Source organism: Caretta caretta, chromosome 10 (assembly GCF_965140235.1).
Source record: "Caretta caretta isolate rCarCar2 chromosome 10, rCarCar1.hap1, whole genome shotgun sequence".
Taxonomy (NCBI): domain Eukaryota; kingdom Metazoa; phylum Chordata; order Testudines; family Cheloniidae; genus Caretta; species Caretta caretta.
In genome coordinates, this window is record NC_134215.1 from 10,521,263 (window position 1) to 10,549,028 (window position 27,766).

Consider the following 27,766-nt stretch of genomic DNA (forward strand, 5'->3'; position numbering starts at 1 on the left):
TGGATCTTAGATGATTTTGCTCTATGCTCAGAGAATGCTAAATACTAGTGAGAGATCTGAAGCAGGGAAGCATGTGTTTATTGTTTTGTCTAGAACTATATATTTCTTCTGCTAGCTAAAGCAAAGAGTAATTGTGTTTAGAAACCTTTGCAAAGTCTGTACGGGTTATGTGCTGAACCCATCATGTGTCCTTGAAGAGGTGAACTGTAACTCCAGAGAGCCCACAGGGTGGAATTCTGGGAGAGGGTGTGCTTATACTATTAGGGAATATGGGAGATTAGACTTGGTCCTGGTACATATAGCAGCTGGGCCTCATGGTCCCATTTCCATAAGGGGAATGGACAGAGCTTCTGTGCCTAGGAAATGTGCCAAGGACATCAAGGAAAGAAATAAGGCTGCAGCCTACTCAGATCAAGGGAAGGCTAAAGCACAGGGAGTCTATTGAGCTGGAGGCCAAACACAACAGCCTGGAGTGTTCAGCATAGGGAGGTCTACTAGGGTTATGTAACATTCCCATTTTACAGATGGGAAAACTGAGTCAAAGAAATATTAAATGGCCTAGGGTCACACAAAGTCTGTGGCAAATACGGGCTTTGAACTGATTGACTTTCAATGCATTTGTGTCCTTTACACCTTAGTGTAGGGCCCATGGGTCTAGAACCTAGGCTTGTAGAGCTACCAGACAGCTGGCAACTCCAGGCTACCATCCACAACAGCTGTAGTCACCTTATGCTCCACTTTCCTTGACCCACAGTTGACACAGACGATGGGAAGTTCCACCTTAATGACTTGACCTACAGCAGCCCCCGGCTCCTGATTCTCTCCCTGCACTATATAGAAAGTTCCAGGAAGTGTCCAGGCAACAGCACAGATCTTCTGTAACCATGATGACCGTTCCTGCTCCTTGGTCTTGAATTCCTGGCTTGGCCTCGGCTTGATTTGGACTTCACCTCCTGTCTTGGATCCTGAAACCTGACTCTGACTCTTGATATCTACCCCAGTCTATCCCTGACTATGAACTCCTCAGCTACTCCTGAGGCTCAGGTTTGCCCCTGTTCTGTCCCTTGGCCCTGGTAGCCTGTGTTGGGATCCTGACGCTTAGAAAATATCCCTCTAATTGCATAGAGGTAGAGGAAAGATACACAGGTATCCAGAGTGGAGGAAGGAGGCAACTCTAACAGATTGCAAAGTTAACTAAGATATAATACTCAAGGCTATCACTGATTGAGAGCCTCTTTTTGAGCATTTGGCCAAAGCCTTTGATGTGAATGCTCACAGATAAGAATGTACATCCAGTGTTTGTTAATATTCTCCACAAGAGTTATTTGTGAGAATAGGGAATTGCCTAGATCTATCATGCATACAGCAGCTGTTTTTTAATTTAAAATTTTACTTCAAGAATTTCCTTCCAAGTATTTTCTTCTCAATTTCACTTCTATTGTATTATATATGTCTCTGTTTTTTGTGGATTTGTGCTACTGAGCCAAATAATAATGCAAGTTGTCAAAAAACACAGTATTCCTTTGTGTTCTTGCAGTACTTTATCTCACTGAGATAAAAATATTACAATTCAAAAGTATAACTGAATGACTTGCCAGTTACTGGAGTTCTCTAAACAGACTGGGTCTGATCCATTCCCTGGATTCTTGTGGTAGAAGCCTGGGTATAGACTATCAGTAGCAGAATATCCCCAAGGAGTGAGGACAGAGTGACAACGGACTCCACTCTGCATGGGGACCCAAAACTAGCCAGCAGAGTAGAAAGTGGGCAGGATTGCAGAGAGGGACAGGCCCAGGACACTTGAGAGATACGCCCCTTTCAGGTAACTTCCACTGGCCAGAGTTCTATGGGGTGTAACACTGTTCCTTATTGATAAAACCCCCAGAGGCGAGCAGTGACATCACCACCACCTACCATCCTCTGGGGGTGAATGCATCTGTTAGTGCAGCTGCTCCAGAACACAACATAAAAGGCTGCCTTTTGCTGAACAGACTTGAGAACTATTCAGATTACTTAAGACACAGGAGTGTGACACACGTCAACACAGATTTGTAGCTCGGCTTCAAAGCCTTGGTTATAAAGATGTGGCAGCTTTCCTCCTTCTCGCCTGTCCACCTTTCAAAAAACTACCACGCACATTGCCAAAGCCCACAAAGGCTCCAAAGAAGTCTGGATAAATGGAAAGTGAAGATGGTTGAGAGGAGATAATATATTTGGAATGGTCCTCAAAAATTCCCACTGTTGGAGACTACCCAGCAGTAGATATGCACTCCAGGAGGAGAGTGGAAGAATGCTTATTTAGCAAGAGAAAGTATGACAGCTCTCTCAAAATGGGCATCTGATCTAGCCTTGGTGCTGTGAGTAATGCTGTATAAAACTGAGCACCGTGTAGCAAATCTCAGATGGGAACACATTACACTGCCGGGCGGTAAGAGGAACCATAAGAATCTTCTCTAAGAGACGATCAGGAGTGACCAGCAGAAACAGATGCTATTTTAGTTACACTAAAGTGCAGTTTAACTCAGAAAAATGACTATATAAAAACATTACCTTCATACCCAACAGATATGCTCCATACATACATCAGTGTCATAGCTTATGACTTGAGTGATACCAATAAAATTCTATTGCATTTTACTCCCTGTTAGACAGAATCAACACAGCTAAGGGTGAATGAAGGACATTCTATTCTGGCTCACACATCATCATCAGAATTGTTAATTAAATACCAATGTCAGGGCCAAATTCTGCCCTTAATGAAGTGTGACAGGGTCGGGCCAGATGGCTATAGGAGAGTAATAGAAGACAGATATATTAGCCCCAGGCTAAGTAGGTCCCTTTTCCCTGGGTAAGGTAACAGGGCAGGTTCCAGAACAATCAGGAACCTTCTGGAGACAATTAAGACAGGCTGATTAGAACACTTGCAGCCAATCAAGAAGCTGCTAGAATCACTTAAGGCAGGCTAATCAGGGCACCTGGGTTTTAAAAAGGAGCTCACTTCAGTTTGTGGTGTGTGTGTGAAGAGCTGGGAGCAAGAGGCACTAGGAGCTGAGAGTGAGAACGCGGACAGTTGGAGGACTGAGAAGTACAAGCATTATCAGACACCAGGAGGAAGGTCCTGTGATGAGGATAAAGAAGATGTTGGGAGGAGGCCATGGGGAAGTAGCCCAGGGAGTTGTAGCTGTCACACAGCTGTTCCAGGAGCAACTCTAGACACCTGCATTCCACAGGGCCCTGGGCTGGAACCCGGAGCAGAGGGCGGGCCCGGGTTCCCCCCAAACCTCCCAACTCCTGGTCAAACACAGGAGTCGTCGACCTGGACTGTGAATTCAGAAATACGGCCAAGCTGAGGGCTGCCGTGAAGCTCCAAATCGAGCAAATCCACCAATAAGCGCAAGACCCACCAAGGTAGAGCAGGAACTTTGTCACAGAAGATAATGAGCTAAATTCTGCTTTCTGTACTACACTGACGACACAAAACTGAGGTTCTCTTAAGGCAGTGTCATTAGCAAGAACTGGCTTAACTTTTTCTTTTAAAAAGTAATAGAAATAAACAGTACAAAATGCTCAAGAGAATTAAAAACCAAATATAATGTGCCATCAAAAGCCAGACAGCCGGAATACTTACATCACTTCTAGTCGAGCCTTTCTCGAATCATTTCCTCCGAAAGAAATAACCTCACAGGTGTAGTCTCCGATGTCACCTGACCAGGTCTGGCTAATAAGGAGGGTACCACCTTTCTCTACTGTAACTCTGGAACTGCTAGATGGGTTTATTACCATGCTGTCCTTCTTCCAAACATACCTGGATGTTACAATGTTTCAAAATGTTAACAAGTACAACTAAGAAAGCTCAGAAAGATTTGTACAACAAGGAGATATCAGCTGTTAAAAATCTACAGTAAAAATGGAGCTAAACTGATAGACCACTACAAATATTTTCAAGACCTTTAAACTTTTCCGACCTCGATCTTAGACCAGTGACCAGAAAGAAAATGTGATATACACAAACAATGTATAAATGATGGAATAGCTGTAGGGAATGAGTATATTACCCATGAGTAGCAAAATTATGAGTGAATTTTGTAGGCCATCTTTAACAGGTGCTGGTAAAGCCTTTATGAAGTACTGTACTGCAAGTAACTTAATACACATTCTTAGGTAAAAGCAGTGTGATTGAAGCTTCATCTGACTCATTTCATTATCTCTGTGATATCTAACACTATCCCATTCCATAAAAAAATACCATTTCAGGTATGACAGGTTTCAGAGTAGCAACAGTGTTAGTCTGTATCTGCAAAAAGAAAAGGAGTACTTGTGGCACCTTAGAGACTAACTAAGGAATTTATTTGAGCACAATCTTTCGTGAGCTACAACTCACTTCATCGGATGCATCCTCTGATGAAGTGAGCTGTAGCTCATGAAAGCTTATGCTCAAATAAATTTGTTAGTCTCTAAGGTGCCACAAGTACTCCTTTTCTCATTTCAGGTATGGACACCCAAACATAAGCTTAAAATAGCCTTCCAGTAGGTGTCTGTACAAGTAAAACTCAGTCGCAAAAATATTTGCAAAAATTGAATACAGAAGCGGTGCAAGGAAGTTGTGGCCCAAATTAATTCATTTTTTCAATTTAAGCAAATACTGCAAAAATTTTCCACAAGTATTTACCCAACTCTGATTTTTATACTGTATGTGTTTATGGGCCAGATCCTTGGGTGTGGCCAAAATGCACAAAGTGAAAGTCAGGAGGTGGTATATGTGCAAAGATTGTTTAAAGCTCTCCTTTGCACTCTCCTGATCCAGCTGATATTTGGTACAGACCATTCACCCTATTGTTCTAACCAAAAGGGGCCAAAAATGCAGCCCAGTATCAGTGTAAAATAGAACCACCTTGACTTCCCTATTTCTCTAGCCACACCCCCATACTTTTTTATGACAGCAGAAGGGAAGGAATGTGGCTTAAGAGCCCCTCTGTTTGGTGTAGGATCACACTTACACTGAACTGATCCTCCCTGAGCTAGTTACACCAGGTATATTGCCAGACTACACCAGAAACACAATACAAAGTGGCTGCCATGCCAGAGGATCTAGCCTTGTGTGTGTAGATTTAGATACATATATACAGCTACAAAACATGTGTATACACAGCCCATAGCCATACAATCAAGTATGGTCTAAAAGTGTTTACATAATTTCATAGGTTCTCTGCACTGTTGTTTTCTAACATTTTGAAAACAATCCTCAGAGCCACAAATAATTTTTTTCGTTCATGTGTGGTGCCTTTAAACTGTGCATATTTCAATGCTGTCATTTTGTTAAAAGCAGTGAGCTTCCTCTAAATCCTGTGTGCAGCTCTACTAGTTTAGAGGCAAGTTCTGCTCTCCATTATACCGGGTTAAATTAAATGAGAATTTAGCCTTTAGTTATTAAAGTGTTTCAGCGAGTGGGGACAACCCCTCTCCTAGAGTTTCAGCACCCCCAATGTAAGCACTTCTGAAGTCCTATTTGATCCCTTTGGGCTTTACTCTCATTAAGTAGCAGCTTCTGACAAGTTGGTTTTATTGATAGTGTATTAACCTTGACAGTAAAATCATGGAAGGCTGTATTGAAGTCATGAAGTGGAACATAGCTCATTGTAAATAATACATAAGACTGAAGTAGAAAATGGAATTTATATGATTAATGATGCAGTCTACAACCTTATGATGCAGTAATCAAGGGTTTGATGCTGAAATCTGGGATCCTGAAACTTCTCACCTAATGACACTCAGATAGTTTGTAAAATTAAGTTCAGATAAGCCACACAAACAATAATGGACACCACCAACCTGATTGAAATTCTAGGGTCATGAGTTGCATCACATTGTAGAGTGGCTGTGGTTCCCTTAATAACAGTGCTGTCTTCAGGAGGGCGAACAATAAAAGTGCGATCTGAAAAGAACAGAAGCCACTGTTCAGGTAAAATTGCAGACTTTTATCTTGTCTTTCTCAAAAGGCAATGAATGAGTTATTTGTCACTCAGGGCAAGAAGCTCTCTTTCACTCTGGCAATGTGAGTTTGAGAGCATGAAGCTTTCTGTATGGCATATGGAAAGTTGCCCAGTAGTTAAATCTAACAGGCAGGACACTCTTACGACTACTTTATGTGGATCTCTCTGTCTCCCCCACCCCCAAATCTAATTTAACTATGTAAAGGTGAGGTCCTAAGTATGTGATGAAGAGACTTCAGAGAAGCAGCAGAGGACACCAGCATGAGCAGTTTTTAGTTAATCTGCAGGCAGTGCTTTGAATATGAAAAGTGCTAGAAGAGTACTAAATGTTATTTGTTGTCTTTGCTGCAACCAGTTACTGGCAATCCCAAAGTCATAAAGTACCAAGAACATCTATGGTGCCATATAAGTCAACAATAATATATTGTTGTTCGGGAGCCCAGTCATGCTATTTGGAGTCAAAAACCATGCAAGGAAAGAAGATACTCTAAAAATTATTCAGAAACAGGAAAATGTAAATGGCACCTTATCCCATCAAGCCTATGCAATGAGGGTAGAAGAGGAGCAGTATCAAGGAGCATGAATGTTCCTCATAAGCAGGGGCAGCTCTACCAATTTTGCCGCCTCAAGCAGTCACTGCTGAATTGCTGCCGCTGCAACAGCGGTGGAGCAGCCGCCAAATTGCCGCCGTGCCCGGAAGAGCGGCAGAGCTGCCGCCGAATTGCTGCCGCGGGATACAGACTGCCGCCCCATTCTGAATACCACCCCAAGCACCTGCTTGGAAAGCTGGTGCCTGGAGCTGGCCCTGCTCATAAGAAAGAGGTGCTTTCCCAAATATTGCAAAACTATCTTCATTCAAACATCTCTGGAGACACAGAACATAATAATTGCTTGTAACTATAGCAACTAGATCAAATGTGAAAGATTTCTATTATGCTCAGCAAAGAGGTGGTGGCAGCTCATATCATCAGCTGAAACAGATAGACAGACAGAAAAGTGTGGAAGATGGATGGATAAAAGGAATGCAGTCCCAAATTCCGGTAGAGATGATAACCCGTAACAAATGAGAAATCTCAGGTGTACAAGAGATGACCACCTGAATCAGATCTGTACAAGTAGAGATATCATACTATTATAGACAACCTGGGTGAGGCAATATCTTATACTGGACCAACTTCTGTTGGAGAGGGAGAGAAGCTTTCGAGTTTACACAAAGAAGAAAACCTCTGTGTATGCTCAAAAGCTTGTCTCTCTCACCAACATACCTCATCCACCTTGTCTCTCAAATAGTCTAGGACCAAACACAGCTAAAACAACATTGCAATCATGATGCACTATGTCTAATATTACTAACACTGTTATTACTTGACTTTAGCAAAGCTTTTGATATGGACTCCCACAGTATTCTTGCCAGCAAGTTAAAGAAGTATGGGCTAGATGAATGGACTATACGGTGGATAGAAAGCTAGCTAGATCATTGGGCTCAACGAATAGTGATCAATGGCTAGTTGGCATCTGGTATCAAGCGGAGTGCCCTAAGGGTCGGTCCTGGGGCCGGTTTTGTTCAATATTTTCATTAATGATCTGGAGGATGGCGTGGACTGCACCCTCAGCAAGTTTGCAGATGACACTAAACTATGAGGAGTGGTAGATATGCTGGAGGGTAGGGATAGGATACAGAGGAACCTAGACAAATTAGAGGATTGGGCCAAAAGAAATCTGATGAGGTTCAACAAGGATAAGTGCAGAGTCCTGCACTTAGAACGGAAGAATCCCATGTAGTGCTACAGACTACGGGGACCGAGTGGCTAGGTAGCAGTTCTGCAGAAAAGGACCTAGGGATTAAAGTGGATGAGAAGCTGGATTTGACTCAACAGTGTGCCCCTGTTGCCAAGAAGACTAATGGCATTTTGGGATGTATAAGTAGGGGCATTGCCAGCAGATCGAGAGATGTGATCATTCCCCTCTATTTGGCATTGGTGAGGCTTCCTCTGGAGTACTGTGTTCTGTTTTGGGACACACTCTAAGAAGGATGTGGAAAATGTGGAAAGAGTCCAGCGGAGAGCAACAAAAATTATTAGGGGCTGGAACACATTATGAGGAGAGGCTGAGGGAACTGGGATTATTTAGTCTGCAGAAGAGAAGAATGAGGGGTGATTTGATAACTGCTTTCATCTACCTGAAAGGGGGTTCCAAAGAGGATGGATCTAGACTGTTCTCAGTGGTAGCAGATGACAGAACAAGGAGTAATGGTCTCAAGTTGCGGTTGGGGAGGTTTAGGTTGGATATTAGGAAAAACTTTTTCATTAGGAAGGTGGTGAAGCACTGGAATGCGTTACCTCGGGAGGTGGTGGAATCTCCATCCTTTGAGGTTTTTAAGGTCAGGCTTGACAAAACCCTGACTGGGATGATTTAGCTGGGGTTTGGTCTTGCTTTGAGCAGGGGGTTGGACTAGGTGACCTCCTAAGGTCCCTTCCAACCCTGATATTCTATGAGTGTATGAACACCATGTACTATGTCAGTATTATTTCTGTTGTACCTGTGTAAGATTGTTAGCTCTGTAATGGAGTTCTCATTGCTGTACATGTAGTGTGTAGTTATATTCAATCATAAAAGTTCAGCAAGAGAGAAAAAATGAACAGGGGACCCTATCTATTACAGGTATTTGCTCCATTGAGAAATGAATTATAATGGAGACCTCCTGCTGTGCGCCATTAAATACATCTGAATACCAAACAATACACATCCTAATACTTAAACCATATACATAGTCAGTAATATCAATACGACATCCATATATGACAAGTGTGTCTTACATTACATTTACTGCCAGTATATTCCACAGATATGCTCAAGATCATAAGGTGGAATGTTTACATTCTTTTGGGAATGAATAGATGTAAAACGTGCACCATCCGCCCCAAGGATAATCAGTCCCCAAGCTGCACTTCGAAGAGAGGGAAAGAGAGGAGAGCAATATACTTTTTATAAAAAGAATTTTTATTCTTAACTCAGGATTTTTTTTTCCTGCTGTTAATGGCAACATGTTAACCCTTCCTTTTTTTAACTTGTAGCTTGGATTTCCCGGAGTGGGATTGTATATGAGCTCCCGTACACCAGGAGTAACTCAGGTGAAGTCAATGGGTCAGACTCTGTAGATCAGCTAAGCGGTTACTCAGTACAAATCCAGGTAGTGGTGGAGGGCAAGCCAAACCTGAGTCTGATTGGTACCAGGCTGATCTCTAAATCAATTTAGAGCATCGGAAGCCTGATGTATTTTGCACTGGCTGTCAACAACTGTCAGAGGGAACTATATAAGCAAGGGATCACTTATGACCTCATGGTCACACACCCTGTGGCAGCCATCAGGGAGCTGGTGGCACAGAAGCTATGAGGGCCATTCTATACCATCTGAAGGTTCCTTTAGGTAGGGGGAATCCAGAAGTGGCCAGCTCTGTCAGCTTTAGGGCTGCTTTTCACTGCCAGAGAATCAGCGCCAATGAAATTACACCAGTGTAAAACCTGTGTACGTAAGATCATACTCACACTAATTCTTTATTAAATTTCAGTTTCTTTCACAAAAGCATCCTGAATAGCTATCCAAATATACAGAATTTATATCTATCCTATCAAATTATCCTTTTTGTGAAAGATTTCTTTAAATAGACACATTATTCCTATTAATTTATACAAGTTTTTCTATAAAATGGAACTGCATAATAGTTTGACAATTTCCTGAGTGCACACCAAAAACTGATTAATCCTTGATTAATGTTAGATTTAAAATAAAGCATTATCCTTACTCCAGACAGTCAGGATAGAGAAAGCATTCAGGGCTCCTTCAGAGTTGACTGCATAGCAGGTATAATTGCCAGCATCCTGGAGGAAGACGGGAGTAATCTGGAGCCCACCAGATTCAAGAAGAATGAACCTGGGAATCTGGACAGAGCCACTGGCTAAGATCTGGTTCCCTGAAACATAGGACGACGAAACAGCATGACTCTTGTTATTTGCAATGCATGAATTAAGCGATGAAATTCCAAAAGATTAAGTAACAAAACCACACCAGGTGCTTACACAGTCGCGCATACACACACACACCCCCACACACCCTCTTCTTGCACAGAACAAACTAGAGAAAAGTGAGAAGTACATGCTGAATGGACTCTCCCAAAGTATTCGAAGGGAGAACAGAGCAGGAATTCACTATGGTTTCACAACAGAATAAGTGTTTACCTCTTTTCCATGTTATGGCAGGTTTTGGAGCCCCGGTAACCTCACAGCTTAATACTGCAGTCATCCCTTCTGTAACAGTAGTGTCCACTGGAGGTCGGGTAAATGTTGGTATAATATCTGGAATCAAAAAAGTAAAAAAATTAATGGGATCATCTATCAAAACAATCCCTTAACTACCATCCTGGAGTGGTTTGCTTCCACTTTTATAGAGCCGATCGTGGAGAAGGACATGACACTAATAAATAAAAACCCTTCAGCAGTGACTGTAACCTTTCATTATTCATCTCCTAGGAATGATCTAACACAGTTTATTACCTAAACGGAAAATAAAATCTATCAGTGCTTATACAAGTACAAGCAAGAGATCTTAATGATAAAAGTGGAAAGGTGTAAAATTAGTGTTTTGGGGAATACAGAAATCTAGATAAACAAAACTATTTGCTTTCATCTTCATAATACAGAGTTCTTTAAGATGAAAAGTAACTTGAAAATGACATTAACTTTCAAAGTTAAATGTCAGCCAAAAATAGTTAGAATCTGATTCTCATTCAATACATTGTCTAAGTTTTTGCTTTCTTATTTTCCCCCAGGTGCACTTTATTACATTTTTTTACTGCCGCTTCCCACATAGATATCGAACTGTTGCAGATCTGTTTTCTAAAGCCCAAAGAATTCTGGTCAGTACTTGTATATTGTCCTTGAACTTAAAAAAAGCTCATTACATTGGCAACCATGGAATTTTCCCAACAAATAAGATGACAGAGTGATTCAGTAACTAAAACATTTAACTTGGTTTTTACTGTTGAAAAATATGTTTTACTTCGAACTTCTGACTTTATGTGTGTTTTTCCCCCCATGCAAAATATACCTAAAGTCTCATCCTACACAATCATAAAACAGTAGCATGAATTATATAAAGCATTAGAATAGGAAAACTCAACCATAGAACTAAAAGGAAGAGAGAGAGACCCCAATTCTCCTCCCCCCCATTTTTTTTTAAAATGTAGCAATAAGGGCCTGATCCAAAACACATTGACGGCAATAGGAGTCTTTCCATAGACTTCAGTGTGCTTTGGATCAGGCACAATGAGTGCATTAGCTCTAGAACACTTACAAGGTTATGGAAGTGCAGGTGTTGCCTCTATAGATTTAATTCAATCAATCTGAATCAATCCACTGCACCCACAAAGCTGTCCAGAAGACTATACAAATGATTGTGGCCCTTCAATCAATTATCTGAAATGGGAACATTGCTCTCATTAATCATTACCATAGTTCCTTACTCACTGGTTACATCCAGATAGGTGTGAGTCTGTATTTCTCCAGCTTTATTACTGGCAAAACACTGAAAGATTCCGGAGTCATCAGGATGCAGTCCCTGGATCTGCAGCCCCCCATTCATTAGCACTTTGTAACGAGGATTTTGTAGCTCGTTGATAGGAACAGAGTCCTTATACCAGGCTAGAGTGGGAACGGGAATGCCTACATATCGAACAAAACCAATTCACTATTATTCTTTGCAGATCACTGAATATTCTGTACAATCAAAGTACGCAGCAATGCTATATTCAAATATCTGAGCTCAAAATTGAGCCCAGTGTAGCCTAACTTGCCCCACCCAAATAGATATATATATAGTACAAAAGTACTGTTTGATCAATGGTAAATACAGGTCATGTTATCAACGACAATGATATACTGTAGAAAGCATGATGACAAAAACAGCAAATAATCATAGAGTGTGGAGATAACCCTATGATGTTTTCTTCCTCATAATCATACTTCACACCACACTTCGGGAAAAATGTTTTAAAACAAAATCCTGTAAATGTAAACCATAGCTTGTGACACAGAAATTCCTATAGTGTAGTTTCATCCTGAATAAAAATCTTATATGCCGCTACAGTCAAATTGTCAAAATTAAAAGAAAATGACAAATTACAAATTAGCAATGAAATGTTGAAGTGACTGTAATAAGTATTTTAATTCTTAATTTAACCATCCTTTTAATGATAACTGGCAGTGTATCTTTAAGCGATAATGTACAAAAAGCATATTGTATTCAGTAAGACTGTTTTAAAATTTTTTATTTTGATTCATTTTCTGCTTCACCCGTGGTTGAAACATTTATGCATTAATGCAAACCAAAGTGTAAACAGAAATCCTACCTTAAAAATAACACATCCTACTGTGTATTACTCTTTTCTTGCATGCACATTTATATAGAAATACTGGCAAGGGTTTTCACTTATGCTATAGCCACTTCACACCAGTCTGTTGCACAAAAGTGGCTGTAAATTCAGCAGTTCGGGCCAGTGGGGGATTTCCCCTTCCTAGTGGAGTTATCCAGGGGTGTAGGGTAGCCATAGAAGCTCCTATGCCACTTCCAGCATGATGCCTGCATTGTCCTCCCACTCCAGCAGTCCCTGGCTCTTCCTGAACAGCCCCCAAGGGCCTAAAGTAAAGCGGCTGTAAAGTTGCTTTACTTTATGATGGAACTGGATGACCCCAAGATTGGGAGGGCATAAATGCTCAAACTACATTGGCCCACCCCTAGTCTCCACCACAAGCTGTGTTGAGCTTATGGGCACAATTGGAATTCAGCCCAGAATCTGAACCACTGACTGATTCTAAGGTAAGAGTCACTGTCTCCTGGTGTGGTCTTTGGATGGGTCTCTGCTTCTCCTGACTGACCCTCCTTAGTTTGTTCTCAGTCAGGTCAGTTCCTGGACCCTCACCACCAGTTAATTTTATCAATCCTTCAATTTTAGGCCTTGCAATTGCCTGGCTGTTTTCTTAGAGGCAGCATTGTCACCTCTTTGCTACCCCCCAGATCTTTCTGCCTCCTCTTCTAGCTCTTCACTCTCCTCTTTATAGCAGGCCTTGTTTTCTCTATTGGTTGCAGCTGTGGGGGCCTGCCTCCATGACTGGCAGCTCTGGTAGCTGCATGGGGGTATGATCAGGCTGTTTGCTTTAAACAGGAGAGACTCTCCTCCCTGCAACTCTCCCATCTATACTCAGTATGGGGTTTGTAGACCACAATGCAGTCCATGTCTGTCATCCATCTGTCTACCTTATACATCTCTAACGCACCCATCACAATAATATCTAGGCAACTGAATTAGTCAATGGGAACTGAAGTTGCCTGATTTTCAGAGGTGCTGAGCAATCTCTGTGTCTCACATTTGTAAAGTGGGGATAGTAGTTACCTACATCACCAGGCAGCTGTGAGGTTTAATTCCTTAATGAGTGAAATTCACTCTAGTGAAAGACTTTTGCCTCATTTAAGCCCTTAGGATGGGGCTCAAGTGATGCATAGAGCCTTGGGCAGACAGTGAATTTCACCCTAATGTTACCAGACTTTGAAATCCCTAGATGGGAGGCACTATAGAAGAGCACAATATTACCATTATTTTGAAAATCCCAAAGTTACTAATATGACATGTCAATTTGTATCTCCTTTCAATTTTACTAATCCTCTGGGTGTGGACAAAGTTACATTTACCCAAATAAAAATGTACAAAAAAATAAGAAAAAGAAAAAGAATATTTGTTTCATCCTAATGTTGTTTATACAAACATGCATCCGTTGCCAAAATCACCCCTGAAGCTGATAATCATCTCAGAAAGAAATCCTCTGTACATGGTGTGTGGTGTTTGATATGAATAGATGCACTGTACCACCATGCAACAGGCACAATTTCAATTTCATACAACAGCCCATATACCAAATTAGTATAAACTCTAATGTTCAGAATTCTCAGTGTGTGTGTTATTCATCTTTTGAAAATCCCCATGGCAAATACAAATTATCACTGAGTAATGAAGAAACAGAATGGAATAGTCCTCCTGATATGAAAGAGGCTGGAAATGATTTCAAGTTTAAATAATAACAACTCCATTTTCCCACACATTAAATTTGATGGGCATTCAGATAATGAAACCTGGCATTCAGTACTTTGACCCCTACCTTTAACATTAGAATCATTCCTCAAATCCCTTCCCACTAACAATATTAGCAAAAAAATCCTTCTCCTATAATCATTGTGAAATACACCTTTCCATCACTACCTCAGATGACAAACTGAATATTACCATTTCTTTATTTCCTGTGTTTCAGACATGGATACGTTCCCCTACCCCACAGTTATGAATCTTATCTCATATGGATAAACAAGGATCTTATCTAAACATTTAGGAGCCTGTCAATAGCATTCACTTGGGCTTTTAGTGATCTTAGAGACAACTGCCTCTAAAATTGTACAAAATTCCCTTTTTTCATTTTGCAATGAAAATTTTAAAAATAGAAAAAACAATTAGGAATTTTGTCTTTATTCCTCCCTGAGCCTTCCTAACAGAAAATCTAGAGAAGGAAACATTTTAAAGATCTTTATTCCTCCATGTAAGCATTTTGCCAACCCTTAGTCCTACCTTGCTGTTTGAGGGGATGCAGTGTGATCTAAAGACTCATAAAATAAAATTATCATAATAGTTGGCATTTATAGAGTGCCATACATTTTCCAAAGCACTCTGCCAAGATTAGAAAATTAATCTAATGGTTAGAGAGGAGACTGGGAGCCAGAAAAGTTAGACATTATTCCTGGCTTTACCACTCACTATATGACTTTGGGCAAGTAACTTAACCACTCTGTGGCTCAGTTTCCCCACCTGTAAATAGGGCTAACAATCTTTAACTATCTTATAGCCATGTTCTGAATTTTAGCAATTGTAAGTGATTTGAGAACATGAATTAAAGACTAGAGAAGTTTAAATTATTATTTTTGTTATTTATTTTTTATAGCACCAGCATCTCCCAGTGGGCTGCTGATGTGTCCCACAAGTATCCTTCCATCTACTTGTCTACGCAGGAAGAACTGTAGTCTAATTAACTGCACTCCCATGACACCACCAGTGAGGCCTGCAGCTCCATACTTTCTATAAGTAAATAAGGAACAGGATAAAAAAAGTGCATTGCAAATGTACAGAGCATCAAGAGATATACACCACAGCCTGGTTACAGTATAGTTGGATATAGTGAAACTCCATTTATGAGGAAGTAAAAAGCAAGTCTGTGCAGGTTGCAATTTTATTTATAGTTAATTTCTACTTATACTGTGAAATTAATCTGTCTCTCACACTCACAGTGCGCAAAGGCTGAGTGCAGAGAACTCCATAGGATTGGGAATCTGAGGCATTGAGAGGCTAAATGACTTGCCAAGTTCATAAGTCAATTCAGTGGCAGAGTCTAACATAATATTCAAGGTTAGAAACTTGCAGTTCACTGTTCTAATCACTAGATTATGATGCTTCCTGTTTTTTAATTAGAGGGCATGCTTCTGCTTCTTTGGAATTGTATCGAAAAAGGCATTTCATTTTAAGTCCAGTTGTAAGTATTTTGCGGGTTGTTATGGCATTAAAACACCTTCCAATTAAAAACGGAAAGAAAGAGTGCTTCTGCAGAAGTGTAACTACACTTGAACATTACTGCAACTGACATTTCTACTCAGTGTAAAAAGCACCATAATTTTCAACAAGGAGGTTTAAGTATTGGAATTATTGATTGTTTCTCGGCGTCCCAAGTTATGAGTCCCAAAGCCATTGTTTTACCTCAGTGAATTTACTGACTCGAGACCCTAATCTTTTTTAGCCAACTACAATTGTAGAAAGTATCCTAAAGCAAGGAACATGAAGAGAAGGAGCAGGGGCTATTTTGCCCAGCAGACAAGTAGCATTAATGTTGTTACCCAGCTCTTATACCAAAATTCCACTTACTTGTATCACACGTACAAAACAAAACTAAAAGAAAAGCCCAATTTTCTAAATGCGAAGGGGCAGCTCCTCAGCTGCTGTAAATGGTCATAGCTGAGTGAAATCTACCCCAAAATGTTAGGAATTGGTATTGGGTGCTTTGTTCAACAGAGGGTGCATTTATTTTTTCCAAGCTTGTACTCATTTTAAGCAGCTTCATATACTTTATGTACTGCGCACTCACCCATTGCCTGACATAAGAGGTCCACTGTTTTCTCCACCTCAGCCAAAATTCGACTCTCAGGCTCAGCAGTGAAATAGGGTGGCTCTTTAGAACAGAAAGGAAATAAACAACAAAATGAAAACTGAAGTTGATTTAAAGAATTTAATATAGTTTCCTCGCAAATGCTGTATTTAATATAGTATAATACAAATTGCCTAGTTCATCTCCTGTTTGGGGATCATGGGAGGGCTTTTTGTTGTTTTTTGCTATGATGAATATGAATTTCAAAGATAGCTGAGCCAATGCCAATTTAAATTTAGGATTTCACACCACAAATTAATACTCAGTGCAGGGGCTACTTTTCATTTTATAGGTTTGAATCATGGAATGTTTTAATTCTCTGTTTAGAAGGGCCACCCCAAGAGGTTCATAAAGGTTTATATTTACAGCATAATATTTTATAGAATAGTTTGCTTCAGTATCTAAGCTAAACACCAGCTTCTCACGAAGTAATGAAGCATGTCAAATAAAGTGCCATACCATGTCAGTGACCCTATATCAGAAAGTAAGCACAGTATATTAAAAAATAACCCTAACAGTTTTATTTGTTGAAAGCAAACAGATGTAATGCTTTAATTGAACATGCAGTAATAACCAACAAAAACGGACACTTTATCATTAGGACTAAACAAAAGACATTATAGGTTGCATTAAACAAAGACTAGACATGGGGGATTGTAGAACACACTGTCATGTAACTACTTAATCTATGCAGGATAAAATTTCAGGAGTCTCCTGTCAAAGTCCCACAGGCATTAAGGTTGCAGTGATTATCATGGTAACTAAAAACTGTCATACTCTACTCAATGTGATTATCATCTGAGTACTGTTTTCAGAAGCATTTTATTTGATTATAACTACAATTCTATCATAGCATAACTAAGCACAAACACCATGCACTGATTGCCTCTTAAAAGAGTGGAAAATACAGAAAAAGGGATATAATTTGCCATGCATTTTCCTCTCGAAGAATACAAATATATTTGAGAAAAAGTGTAGTGGGTTAAAGACGGCCCAAGGTAGCTTTAGGCTGTCTACATCTCAACCCCACCCCAATAACATATAAATAATTCCACGGTCCAGACTTGCACACTTAGTACTAACTAAATGGCATGACTTGTTTTCATAAATAGAATAAAATCATACAACAATCTCAATGTATATTACATTACAATATTAATTAACTATTCCTCACAGTACCCTTGGTGGTATACTAAGTGTTGTTACACTCATTTTGCAGAGACGTTAAGTGACATGCTCATACCCACACATCAAGTCAGTAAAAGAGCCACAGTTAGAACTCAGGACTCCAATGCCCCCTCCTCTGCTCCAACCACTAGAAGAAGGGATATCTGAATATAAATAGGTAGTTTTAATAGTTGTTGAGGCTTTTTATGTACTGTTGACATTATTCTGTAAACAGTCTCCCCACAATCCCCTTGGGAGCCTGCAAAATCTGATACTATTCAAACCTCTCCCACATAGAGAGTTACATGGAGAATGATTTTAAAATTCTAAAGATAACAGTCAGCATCCATTACACACCCTTCAAGCTGCATCTGAGATGTGTGACCTAATCCAAGATCCATGCATGGAAGTCAGAAAGAGCAGAAAAAGCCCCAAACTTTCCACCACAAGCCAATACTCCATATCAGTCAGAAATTCAGCCCTGCATATTTGAGTGGAAACTTTGGAATCTCTCTCCATTATTAATGTAAACTAAATTAGCCACTGAACATCCTGTAAGGAAGATGGGACTGGCGGCTTTAAAGTAACTTAGAGTACAAAGTATGAAGGTGGATAAGAATCTGTCCATCTTGGGAGTAGAACCATCTCATACACCCAGTGGTGAGCTGGAGCCGGTTCACACCAGTTCGCGTGAACCAGTTGTTAAATTTTTCAGCCGGTTGAGAACCGGTTGTTAAAGGGGTGGGCAAACTCCTGTCCTGCCCGTCCCGCCCAAGCTCTTGGCTCCCCTGACTCCTGACCTGCCCATCCCACCCAACCTCTCAGCTCCCCTGACTCCTGTCCTGACATTCCTGCCCAAGCTCTCGGCTCCCCCTGTGAATTTGTACTCACCTGGCGGCACTGCACACCTTTGGCGGCATTTCGGCGGCGGGCCCTTCACTTGTTCTGGGCCTTCGGCGGCACTTCGGCGGCAGGTCCTTCAGTGCCGCCGAAGACCCGGAGCGATTGAAGGAACCGGATCTTCAGCTTCTGGCAGCTCATCGCTACATACACCCATGTCTATACACAAATGTTGATAACAGTTTCCTGGAACCAGGACTTTTCTTTGTCTGAAATCAATCACAGAACTGTTATAAACCTACACAGACTACCTCCAGGTAGTCGATAATGTGGTTTGGAGAATATGAATCTCAGGAAAAATCCCTTTCCATGTTAGCAACAATTGTCTTCAAGCATGGTTGTAACTAGCACACTTTTGTCCCCAGAGTGGGGAGAACCTAATACCTTCTTATGTGATTGCATTTTTAATGTATGACAGACACCTGAATAAATCAAATAAATATACATCTGAAGGATCTTTGTAAAAAAATTAAAATAAAGAAGGGAGAAAGGTACCAACCACAGAATAAATCTAATGAAATAATGAAGCAAAAAAGATTCTTAAAAGGCTGACACATGGATTCTAAATACAGCTCAACAGTCTGAGAAGCCCAGGAACAACTCAGGTCTACTCTTTCCAGATGCTTTAGGTAATCTCCCCAAAGATTTTCCCTTTCTGCGCCCCTGAACTCAAGTCTGGGCAAGTCAAGTGGCTTTTATATTCAAGGTAACTCCCAGAATTCCCTGCCTTGAAAGGGCCATGTATTGTATTTTTATTTCCTCTATGAAAAAACAGAATCCTTAACTAAAATTCCCTCCTCTGGTTTCTAGGCTTGGTTTGTGGTGTCCTTGCTTCTTACTTTGAGGGGCAGTCATGATGGGCCACCTACCTGTGTCTGGCAACCAAACTGTAGTTCATCTCAGCTTCCAACCAGGTCAGCCCTCTGTAGTAACTTTATAATTGTTTTCAGATTGGCCTCCGAATCCTGTGGACTCGCAATGCTGTACCCTTGATGCCTGATAAAACTTCATGCTGCCTTCACAAAAGGGGAAAGGCCTAGACGTCTCTCCCATCTTTTGTTCCGTATTGCCCCCTAGGATCTTATTCTTGGAAATAAACATACCCAGCTAGGATACAAAAGCTCTCTCAAGGGAAAACAAAGAAGGAAAAGAAAAATAAAAGAAAGAAAATGCTGGCCAATGCTTCCAGCTACGGAAAGAATACTGAAGAAAGATTAATCTTCCATCATGTAATTTTCCTCTGTTCCATCATATTTTCTTCAATTCCCTTATACTTGGCACAAAATTTTATACTGCTACTCTGTCCCAAAAGACCATTCTGATGTCTTTGTATTGCTGCTTCTCTCTCTCTCTCTCTCTCTCTCTCTCATTTTGTTCAGATTTTGTTTTCAATCTCTGTCTGCTTTAAAGCACAATCATTTTCATTTTCCACACTTTCTCAGTCCTGGAATTCATAATCTCCCATAGAAAAAGTCAGTTTAAAAATAACTGTTAAAGTAATTTGAAGAACTGGAGCAAAAGATTTTTAAAAATTAGCTCAGTTTTTAAATGAGTCTGGTCATGAGCAGACTCTTTCAATAACTTAATCTTCAGCTGGTTAGTGGTAAAACAAATGTGCTTTTATCTAGTCTGCAACAAATCTTCCCCAAACTGTTATTCTGCCAACTGAGGAACATGCTACCCTTTAAAAAATTTCTAACATCTGCAGCTAATAAAACCAGAGTTTGGAACCGCCTCAGTTTATCTTTGCTGTAATAATATGAAGATGTCAGAAGGAGAGTTTCCACCTTCATTGGAAAATGGCAGCATTGCAAGAGGCTAGCAGGCTTTATACTTGTGAATGCACTGTTCTAACACACTATGTATTCAGATTTTGCAAATTCTATGTGTGACTTTAATATACAACTCAAGTGTACTTTAAAAAGAACATTCTTGCAGGTTCTACTAGGGGTTTAAATTGACCACGAGCCCTTCAGCATTGGATTCTTTTGGCTTCTATTAAAAGTCGGCAGGAACTAGACATGCTCAGTACCTCTGGAAGGGCTCTTAGTTGCATGACATATTGATTGGGGAATGGAAGGAATCATGTGTTTTATAACATTTTGTCTATTTTAAATCTGTTTAATGTTCTTGATATCTTCTCCTTTTTGCTGTTCAATATGGTAATTGCAGGGTCTACCTAGCCAGGTATGCATCCATCCAATACTTATATGGCTCTCATCACTACATCGTCTGAGCATGTGCATTTGATATATCATAATAACTTAAAAAATAAAAAACTGTTCAATTAACACAATTTTTTGTTGTAAGCATGAGATTGCTCATTAAATTAATTCCATATTATCTTGCCCAGAAGTGCAGCTCTTGATGTGATGTGGTATCAATTTGTGCATTCTACAAATATTTTATACATGTAAATAGACAGGCATACTTGAGTCCCTGTAAGTGCTACTAAAACAGATTTTAATAATATAAGTGATTGGGAAACACCTTGAAAGGAAGCTCAGAGAAAGAATATGCCATTAGCAGAAGGAGCCTCTGCTGTTTGAGTCTTGTCTCCAGTTTCCTCCAGAATCCATTCCCTTGCTAATTAAACAGTGGCTCTGTTCCATTTTGGAACTCTGAGGTTGAACAGTTCTTCATGAATTAACTACTAATCCCTTGATTCTGCTTCCTGTTTGGAATTAGACATCTATCCTGCTGTTCAAGAAACTCATAAATAAAGAAACGTAGCAGGTAATGCTGACACATTGAGTAAACACCTGCAACTAGAGTGTCTTGTTCCATCAGGACAAAATAAAAGTAATTGGTAACCAATTTGTTTCTGCTTTCTTTCATCTGTTTGTTCATATCTATTGCTCTTTTCATAACTTCATTCCCTGACGGCCCCCTAATACTGGGCTAGAAATAAATAAAACATCTAACAAGAAGAGAGTAGACATGCTCCTAATCAAAGGTGGCATCACCATTTTACTATGAGCCCCCAGTGATTTTTTTTCTCAGTTTTAGTTTAACTATATTTAAGTACCTTTTACACTGAGAGGCTGCTTTAAGTATTACAGTAGGCAGGATCTGACAGCATAGCAGCAAAATTAAACTAGTCCCAATAAAATCTTATGAATAAAAAAGGGCTTAAATCAAAATCATAAATAAATGAACTGTGTCCCTGCTCCTTAAAGGAAGAGAGGCTGCAAGGTAATAATTGTAAGAAATTGAATACAGAGGAAAGAAGCTGGAACTAAAGTTCATACAGGAGGATCTAAATATAAAGGGAAAGAGTGCTGCAAAATGAAACTGGAACACATCTTGCTAGAGGAAGGAGCTGTTTCTCATCTTACATAAAGTGCCTTAAAGCACTTTTACAGAATGAAGTCTATATGCGAGAGTCTTACAATATAACATTTTCCATTTAAACTATAATGTGCAACAAGTGCTATATGTATCAATTCTGATCAACATCAACAGCCAGGGTGTCATTAACAAAGCAATAATCTACCTATCTAGGATACTTGTATGGCTGTAATTTGTCCTGATATCTGATAAAGAATCAAATTAGATCCAGAGTCTGAAATCAGCACTGGCTTGTAATTCAAAAGCTTCTCTTTTCTTTTCCTTTTAAGAAATCCCACCAAGCTTGGTAAAGTGTCCAATGTGCTCAACAAAAAAACCTGATGCTAGGAGAGACTTTCATTTAGTCACCAACATTTAGAAAAGCTCCACATTTAAAGGATTGGAGCTAAACCACTGTATTATTACAGTATGCATTCTCTTATCAAGCCAGACACAATTCTGCATTTCTTTAGTTGTTTCCCCAGTGAGCATGCCTACACCTCGATTTGCAAGATCTTTATTTCCTCTGAATTGTAACCAGACTGCTCCTGCCTAATCCATTCAATAAAGCCACAGGTTTAGTGCTTGAGCCTTCACAATATCTTCCAAAGTGATGGATAATGGATATTGTTGAGGCCTGATCCTCCTAGGTGTTTAGGCCCTCCTGTGTGGTAATGAGCACCCCCACTGGAGTCAGTGGGAGTTTAGCACCTAGAGCAGCTTCAAAGATTGAGCCACGATTAATTAGTCAAGGGCCACATGGGCAACCCCAGCTGGAGAAAGTTTAATTTACACACACACGTTGCTAATTAGTAAAAACTGGAAAGGAAACATAAAAAAGTCCATGATAAATTCATGGGCATTTAGTAAGCTGCTATAGTTTAAAAGTTTAGCCTGAATGTGACAATGCAGTTTAAGTATTAGAGCCCAGAGACTAGCAGAAATATGCAGTGCTTAATTTGTGCCAGGGCTGAGCCCCATCACCTCTAGGCTTGGTAGTTCATAGCCCCAGCACAACTGGGCTTGCTACGTCAGTTATGAATGTAAAAAAATTGCTTGAGCCCCAGCACCTCTTTCATTACAAATTAAGCACTGGAGACATGGCTTGTTACACTGAAGTTCAACTTTCGTCTTTCTCTCTCTCATTTGACATCGGCCAGCACATGTGCCTGGGAATGTCCTTCACTCTGGGACTAGAATTTGCAAAGGGCAAATTTCCATTTGTCCAAAAGCTCTCCTAAAAGATCCTCTTGCAAAAACAGCAACATGACATGTTAAAACAAGAAGTAAGCAAGTTGGAAGTTAATCAGGATTTAATGTAGCTAAAAGCCGAGATGTGGAAGCTGCATGATAAGGATTTTAGTACTGGGTTTCCCCAGCTTCACGATTACATTTAAGTTTGAAAGGGTATTCAGAGTCACATCAGTGCTTAAAAAAGTATGTTTAATTAATTTATATTCATGGAGACGAACAGCAGAATTAATTTGGAAGAAAATCCCACTTCACCTTGTTTGTCCCATTCACTGAGGATAGGTTCAGATGTAAGGTTGATGAAATATTAAAATATCAATTCTATTTCCTATTATACCTGAGTCCAAACCCTGCTTTACTATAAAAGAGACTGCTTTCAGAATTACCCATTATAGAGAGGAAGGCCTTTGCTCTTGCTGGCTCAACAGTGCTGTCTTTCAACTCTGCTTCACAGAAGTACATCCCAATATCAGCAGTGGTTGGATTGGTGATAGTAAGACGTCTCTCAAAACTGTTAACCCCACTGCTTATTTTTATTCCATTTCTCTTCCAGGTCATGCTCAGTTTCTCAACGGGTCTGTGGGAGTAAAAAACATTCAGATTATCACCAAGAATACACAGAGAATATAACTCACCTAACTCTCCCAATATCCCTGGCAGATTGATCGACACTTAAAAATAAATTCAGACATAACTCTGAGGTCTTAACAATCACTCATCAAGGGTACAGACTGCTCAAGTACTACTGAACAAAGATGGCTAGTTATTATAGCAATGGAACTTAAGCGCTAATAATTTGGTTTGTCTAAGCAAACAACATTAAAAATAAATACTACTATGGGACTCAGCTACATGGGAGAGGCTTTCATTATAGCACAGTTACAGAGGTAGCACTAACTGTACCAAGAACATCTCTGACTTCAGAGGGAGAGGAAATCAGCTGGACCTCTTATCATCCAAAGGCCCCAGCCCTTTACCTCTCTTAGGATTCAAGCCTACTCCCAACATTCAATTGGCTTTAACAGGAACTATTTCTAGCCTTTAGTGAGATTCCTAACCTACACTCTACATTATGGTATGTACAAAAAGTTAATTGTAAAAACTGTAAGCTGAGAACAGCTGTAACAGGTAACTGCAGCACTCTGCCTTGTCCATTTTATCTATGTGGGGTGAGGAAAATACGAGGATCCCCTTCATAATTTAGTGTAGAATATTAATCTATAACTGTCATAGGATTAACCACTAACATTATGGACGCCTGTTACAGAGTGTTTGCTGATGGGCCAGTGTCACATTTCTACCTTCTCATTTTTACTCTGTTGCAGCATAAATAAAGGTGGGAAATTAATTATGTTGAGTTTCTTATTTTCTCAGAAATAATCTATATGTTAAACAAGTAATATGGATTCCTTATCAGTCGTGCAAAGCAAGCTGTGTGCTATATTCTGCTTATTACAACCATGAAATTAAAAAAAAAGAGGTTCTCACTCCATTTTTAGCAGAGGACAGTTCCTTATTATTACTACTACTATATTTACAATACCTTGCATTGGCCACACATTCCAGTGTGATTTCACTGCTCCCTGCTACCACACTGGTGTTGCGTGGAGGGACTACAATGACAGGAGCCATGGTGTCAGACACATTGCTGGCATCTACAAAGGGCAGAAAAAAAACCTTGTGAAAACACTGTACTTTTGCAAACAGCAATGACTTAAACATTCCAGGAAAGGATCTCAGAAAATGACACAGCTGCAAATTTCACTCTTATAGATTCACAGATTCATAGATACTAAGGTCAGAAGGGACCATTATGATCATCTAGTCTGACCTCCTTCACAACGCAGGCCACAGAATCTCACCCACCCACTCCTGCGAAAAATCTCACCTATATCTGAGCTATTGAAGTCCTCAAATCGTGGTTTAAAGACTTCAAGGAGCAGAGACTCCTCCAGCAAGTGACCCATGCCCCATGCTACAGAGTTGCAATCTCCTCATTAGAAGGAGATCTTCAGTATGGTCATTTTCATTTACTTTCATTATACTGTACAAACACACACTTTCAAAATGCCCTGCTGACAATAATTCAAAACACATAACTCACAAGGACTACTCCCAAATATAAAGCAAACAAATTAAGCATCCTGAAGGTTTTCAACTGCTGAGCACTTATTTTTATCAAACCCTCGCTGACTTATATTTTTAAGACCTTTTCATGTTTTGTTTAATCTTACAACTTCCATACCATTTCAAAAGAGCCTGCCAGTCTTGCATTAGTTCTTTAAAAAGATTTTGTACACCAGGGAACAAATATGAAATTAACAAAGGAACATATCAGCAACTTCAATCCATTTTTTCTTATCAGAGAAGTAAATAACCCAAATCTGCTTCTCTTTTGTGAGGCATCAAACTGTAAATAATTTAGCTTATGCAACAGTCAGCAGACACTAGAAAAATGATAAAAAGGCTGGTGCCTTACTTGTTTCATTTTAAATTTTCTGTACATGCATTTAATAAGTGAATTAAAATGCCGAAGTATTATTGCCTTACTTCTAGCTATTCATTTGGAGGGGAGGAAAGGGTGGGAGGGTAACTTGAATAAGAGAATAATGAAAGATTTCCAAAAATAAAGAATTCAATAAAGGAATTATCGAGAAAAAAAATGAAAATACATCTAAACTGAGGCAAATCCAAACTGGCTCATCAAATGCTTTACGCTAAGGAGGCTTACCAATGCAAAATCCATCATTATTGGTAATGGCAATGGGAAACTGGCAAATAAAAGGTACCAAACTCTGCTGTCTCTGACACAATGATATAGCCACAAAGAGCAGAAAATGGAAATAAATTTCAGTGTTTATCTAGTGCTTCAAAAAATCTTTGATTCTCTCCTTCACATTTTGGACGGAACAGGCCTTTTAGTAGACAGGCCCATAGACGTTTAAAATGGGGGTGGGTGGATGAGAAGAGAAGAAAGCAGCATTTTGCAAAACAAATACTCTAAATCTCACAGTGACAAGATTTTTACTCTTTAACACATTCTCAGCCGACAGGGGAAGGCACAGGATGAGAGAAGAAAGCATGTCATTCCACCTCAAGCCCCAGAAGTACTTAAGTCCATCCCCGTTCACAACAGCACTTAAGCAAGTGTTCAACTTTGGGCCTGTGCCAAAGTTGCATCCTCAGCAGAGGTGCTTTCCTGAAGTAAGCATTTAGTAATTCCTCCTTTTCAGTATATTTACACCCAAAGCAAACCACTAACTGTTATAGCCAAAGATCCCATAAAGATTTAAATTGTTAGTGATTTTTACTTCTGTTTCCATTCAGAACTCTTTTTGCAAAATTACTGGGACTGCTGGGGTGGCTATTAGCAGGTGATAAATAACTGTTCTCTACTGGTTTTGTGTGAGGGGAAAATTAGCAGCAGTAAATGCTAAAAGGTCAACAAGCAGGGTACTAATTTTGCCTTATCTTCACCTAGAAAAGAGGAAAACCATGTTCACTGCTGATCAGCACCTTTGGAGGACTGGCTCAAACCACTCCAAAAACAACCAAAGAATAGAAGTAGGCTTTGTGCTACCGTCCAGGAGTTCACCATATGAAACAGGCTCTTTGTGCAATAAACAGATAAGCACAAGAGCTAGAAGTGCACTTTATTTTCCTTGCAACAAGAGAAACATAGGCAAGGCTTCATTTACTTCTTTATTACTAATTGTAATGAGAACATTAATGAATAGAATTTGAGCCATATTCACAATGTCCTAGAATAAATCTATGAGAAGAATTAGCCGTCTGATAATGGTTTTTGAACATGTGGGGTTAAGAAGATACAGATCTGGATCTAGTATATTTCTTTTGAATCATGACATAAAAAGCCAATATTCTTCTAACTGTTATCTAATGGAAAGCTAATGTGCCCATTACTATATCCAGTATAATATGCTGTATTCTCACATTATATGAGGCTCATCACAATGCTTGGTGCTTGGTTGCTAGGTACTATACATAGAAATGTCAGTTGCAGAAATAATACATAGAAATACATAGAACACTACATTTTCAAACCACTGTACAAACATTAACTGGGCAGCATACAAAATTGTAGTTCATACTCAAGCAGTCAAAACGTTCCATTTGTACAACTAAAGAGTCACCTGCTGAAATCCACTATGGCCCTGCTCCTGCAAATGGGTCTCAGCAGGGGCATCCACATGGTTCCCTTTGCAGGATGGAATCCATAACATTTCATTGTGTGTGGCCAATACATGATGAAGCAAGACTAAAGGCTCTCGGAAAGTATAAATCTCAACACAGTTTTAACCATGTAGTGGATACCTATGTGCCCATAACATACCTTAAGGGAAATCCTTTTGTAGAAACCTACAAAGTACAATTTCAGAAAGTACCAGAACATCTAAATTTAGATAGAAAGGAAATAATACCATAGAAATAGCATGTAAACCATTTTTCAATGCAACCTGGGAGAAGTGGACCACCAATTTCAGATAGGTAAGACAGAAACTGTTCAGGTTTTCTATGCACTGTTGTTTTGGCCATGTTTGTCCCAGGATAATAGAGAGACAAGATGGGTGAGGTAATATCTTTTATTGGACCAACTACTGTTGGTGAGAGACACAACCTTTCGAGCTTACACAAAGGTCTTTTTCAGGTCTGGGAAACTAATTCAAAGTGTCACTGCTAAATATAAGATGGAACAGATTGTTTAGCATAAGTAGATAACACATATTTCAAGGGACCATTCGAGGTACAGTGACCCATTAACAACTCTCCGTTCATAGGGAGGAAAGGAAGGGGGGGAGTGTTAGTTTGTTACAGATTGT

At 39.8% G+C, this 27,766-nt stretch overlaps 1 protein-coding gene across 3 annotated transcripts in view; it reads right to left on the minus strand.

Moving 5' to 3' along the window:
- SDK1 (sidekick cell adhesion molecule 1) overlaps positions 1 to 27,766 on the minus strand; it is a 647,669-nt gene that overhangs the window by 180,877 nt on the left and 439,026 nt on the right. For all 3 annotated transcript variants that reach the window (XM_075117600.1, XM_048867100.2, XM_075117601.1), the window contains exons 6-13: positions 24,469 to 24,580; positions 23,312 to 23,502; positions 16,218 to 16,301; positions 11,514 to 11,708; positions 10,227 to 10,343; positions 9,794 to 9,961; positions 5,830 to 5,932; positions 3,629 to 3,805 (exon numbers count right to left, since the gene is read on the minus strand). In XM_075117600.1, coding sequence (XP_074973701.1) covers positions 3,629 to 3,805; positions 5,830 to 5,932; positions 9,794 to 9,961; positions 10,227 to 10,343; positions 11,514 to 11,708; positions 16,218 to 16,301; positions 23,312 to 23,502; positions 24,469 to 24,580 — 1,147 coding nt within the window. The remainder of the gene's footprint in view (positions 1 to 3,628; positions 3,806 to 5,829; positions 5,933 to 9,793; positions 9,962 to 10,226; positions 10,344 to 11,513; positions 11,709 to 16,217; positions 16,302 to 23,311; positions 23,503 to 24,468; positions 24,581 to 27,766) is intronic.